The 2,140-nt window shown below is 38.0% G+C and overlaps 1 protein-coding gene across 1 annotated transcript; it reads right to left on the bottom strand.

Annotated features, from left to right (window-relative positions):
• Positions 1–249: 249 nt before the first annotated feature.
• On the bottom strand, positions 250–1,823 carry LOC136834117 (uncharacterized). The gene is made up of 2 exons (XM_067096375.1): positions 1,287–1,823; positions 250–1,065 (listed from the first exon to the last, which is right to left on the bottom strand). Exons 1-2 carry the CDS (start codon positions 1,821–1,823, stop codon positions 250–252), a joined length of 1,353 nt encoding a protein of 450 aa, XP_066952476.1.
• Between the last annotated feature and the right edge of the window lie 317 nt (positions 1,824–2,140).

Raw genomic sequence — 2,140 nt, 5'->3', positions numbered from 1 at the left:
CGTCCAGATCAGTCTTGGGATTTTCATTATTAGTAGCTTCAATTTCTTCAGTTTGTACAGCTAGCTTCAAAACAGTCACATGAGTCTCTCCCTAGTGGGGGAGCACTACATGTGCCGGTCACCACATAACCGAATATGGTCGGCAGCAATATTAAATTTCTAACCCTTTTGAACCCTGGATGCAAAATATTGTAAACATTATCAACCCCTATTAACAATTGAATAGTTGATTGATTTTCAACAGGCAAATCAGAAATCTTTATCAGCCAAGCTGATCTTAGTTTTACATAACGACCTCAAACTTCTCTTAACGTCGAATTTCTTCGCATATTCTGGCAGGTCATCCACCACTATGCAGTCCATTATTATCAATTCACCTTTATGCGGTATGGCGACGCTTATCATCTCGTATTCATGAACAGGTTTACTAGTTAGATAACCTCTCAAGGCTATCTTTTCAACTCCTTTGGACCTATATTGCAGTCTCTCTAGAGCTGATCTTTTAATGAACGTTCTCTCGGCACAAGTATCCAACAGCCCTCTTAGTCGTACCATGCGACCTTTCTTCCCTTTCAAGGGAATTGTTGCTGTTGGTAATATGGATCGCTTACCCAACTTATTTGTTTTGTCCTGTTCATTTACTGATAGCGTTCCCACTTGTACACCACTTGGTTTATTCTTGCTTTGTTTTCCTGTTTGGTCTCTATCACATAAGATGCGATGATGTCTCATCTTACAACCCTTATTGCAACTTGGTTTGTCACAGTCCACACTAAAATGCTTCTTAGAAGCGCACACAAAACACAACTGCAAAGCTCTGATGCGATTCAACCTTTCATTTCTTGTTGCGTAAGTTTTGCACTGTGTCCACCAATGTTCATTATCACAAAGAGCACATCTTCTGGTTTGCTGATGACTGGACTTATTCACATTTCCTTTGTTTTCTGGTCTAACAGCTTGGGATTGATTTACTGTGAAGGTAGATATTGACGACAGAGTTTCAGATTTATTCACATCAGTTGAAACAAAAGTTCTTAAATTGCTAATTTCCTCTTCTAGGTATTTCTTAAAGGTGTCTAATACCAACCAATCGTCTCCACACCTACGCTTCACAGTCTCACTGACGCTTTTAGGCAATTTGGTATAGAGCAAAATAGTATAAAAAGCTCATTTAATTCCAGCTTTTCACTTTCAAGCGATCTTATTGAGCATTCAAAATTAGCTCTGAAAGTTTGCAGTGATTCAGAATTGGCAGCAGGAGACTCCATTTCCAGCAATCTTCTCACCAGAACATGTTTAATCTCATCTCTCTTCCCATAAGTAGATAGGAGAAGAGCTACAGCTTGTGGATAATTGGCAGCCTCAAATTTAAATCCTGAGATTAATTTCGAAGCTTCTCCTGTGAGCAAACTTCTTAGATATGAAAACTTCTGAATTGGTTCCAAGTCTTTCTGCTGGTGTATTGACACACTGTATAGTTCCCAGAAGGAATTCCATTCTAATATATCTCCAGAGAAATGCGGAAGATCCAGTTTGGGCAATCTAATACTGGCTTTAGGTAGTGGTGGTGGTTGCATTAGCGGATCGAATGGAGAAGTTATTAATTTCAAAAAGCTAGTAATGGAGCTATTGAGTTTGCTGATACGTGTACGAACGTCTCTTGCATATTCAGCTTGATTTACCATTTCATCAGACATTTCTTCTACTGTAACTGAATCCAAAATTTGTTCATCCAAAGCAAGAACTTTCTTCAAATTATCTTCAATAGAATCCCTAAGGGAAGTTATAGCATCAATGTCTCCCGAATCGATCACTCCGGTCATCTTCCCAAGAAAACGTGTGATAACGGATTTATAACCGCCACGTCTATGCGTCAATGACTCCATTGTGACAAGACTAAACTCAGAAAATACAAATACAATATAATATATTCACAATTTCAATAATTAATAAATATGCATCAAACTATAATAACTGGTTCAAAAGTTAAATTCATAAAATTTCACAAAGGTGACTCATCACCCAATAATTTTCTCCCAAATTAAACAATCAATGAAAAGGAGAAATTTTATTATATGTGTGTAGTGGGATGTGCAGGCCCTGTACCATACTTAACCCAGCTCCTAATCTGAAGGGAAGG

Source organism: Macrobrachium rosenbergii, chromosome 53 (assembly GCF_040412425.1).
Source record: "Macrobrachium rosenbergii isolate ZJJX-2024 chromosome 53, ASM4041242v1, whole genome shotgun sequence".
Classification (NCBI taxonomy): domain Eukaryota; kingdom Metazoa; phylum Arthropoda; class Malacostraca; order Decapoda; family Palaemonidae; genus Macrobrachium; species Macrobrachium rosenbergii.
Note: the sequence above shows the minus strand (reverse complement) of the source record. Positions and strands in the feature narration are given on the sequence as shown.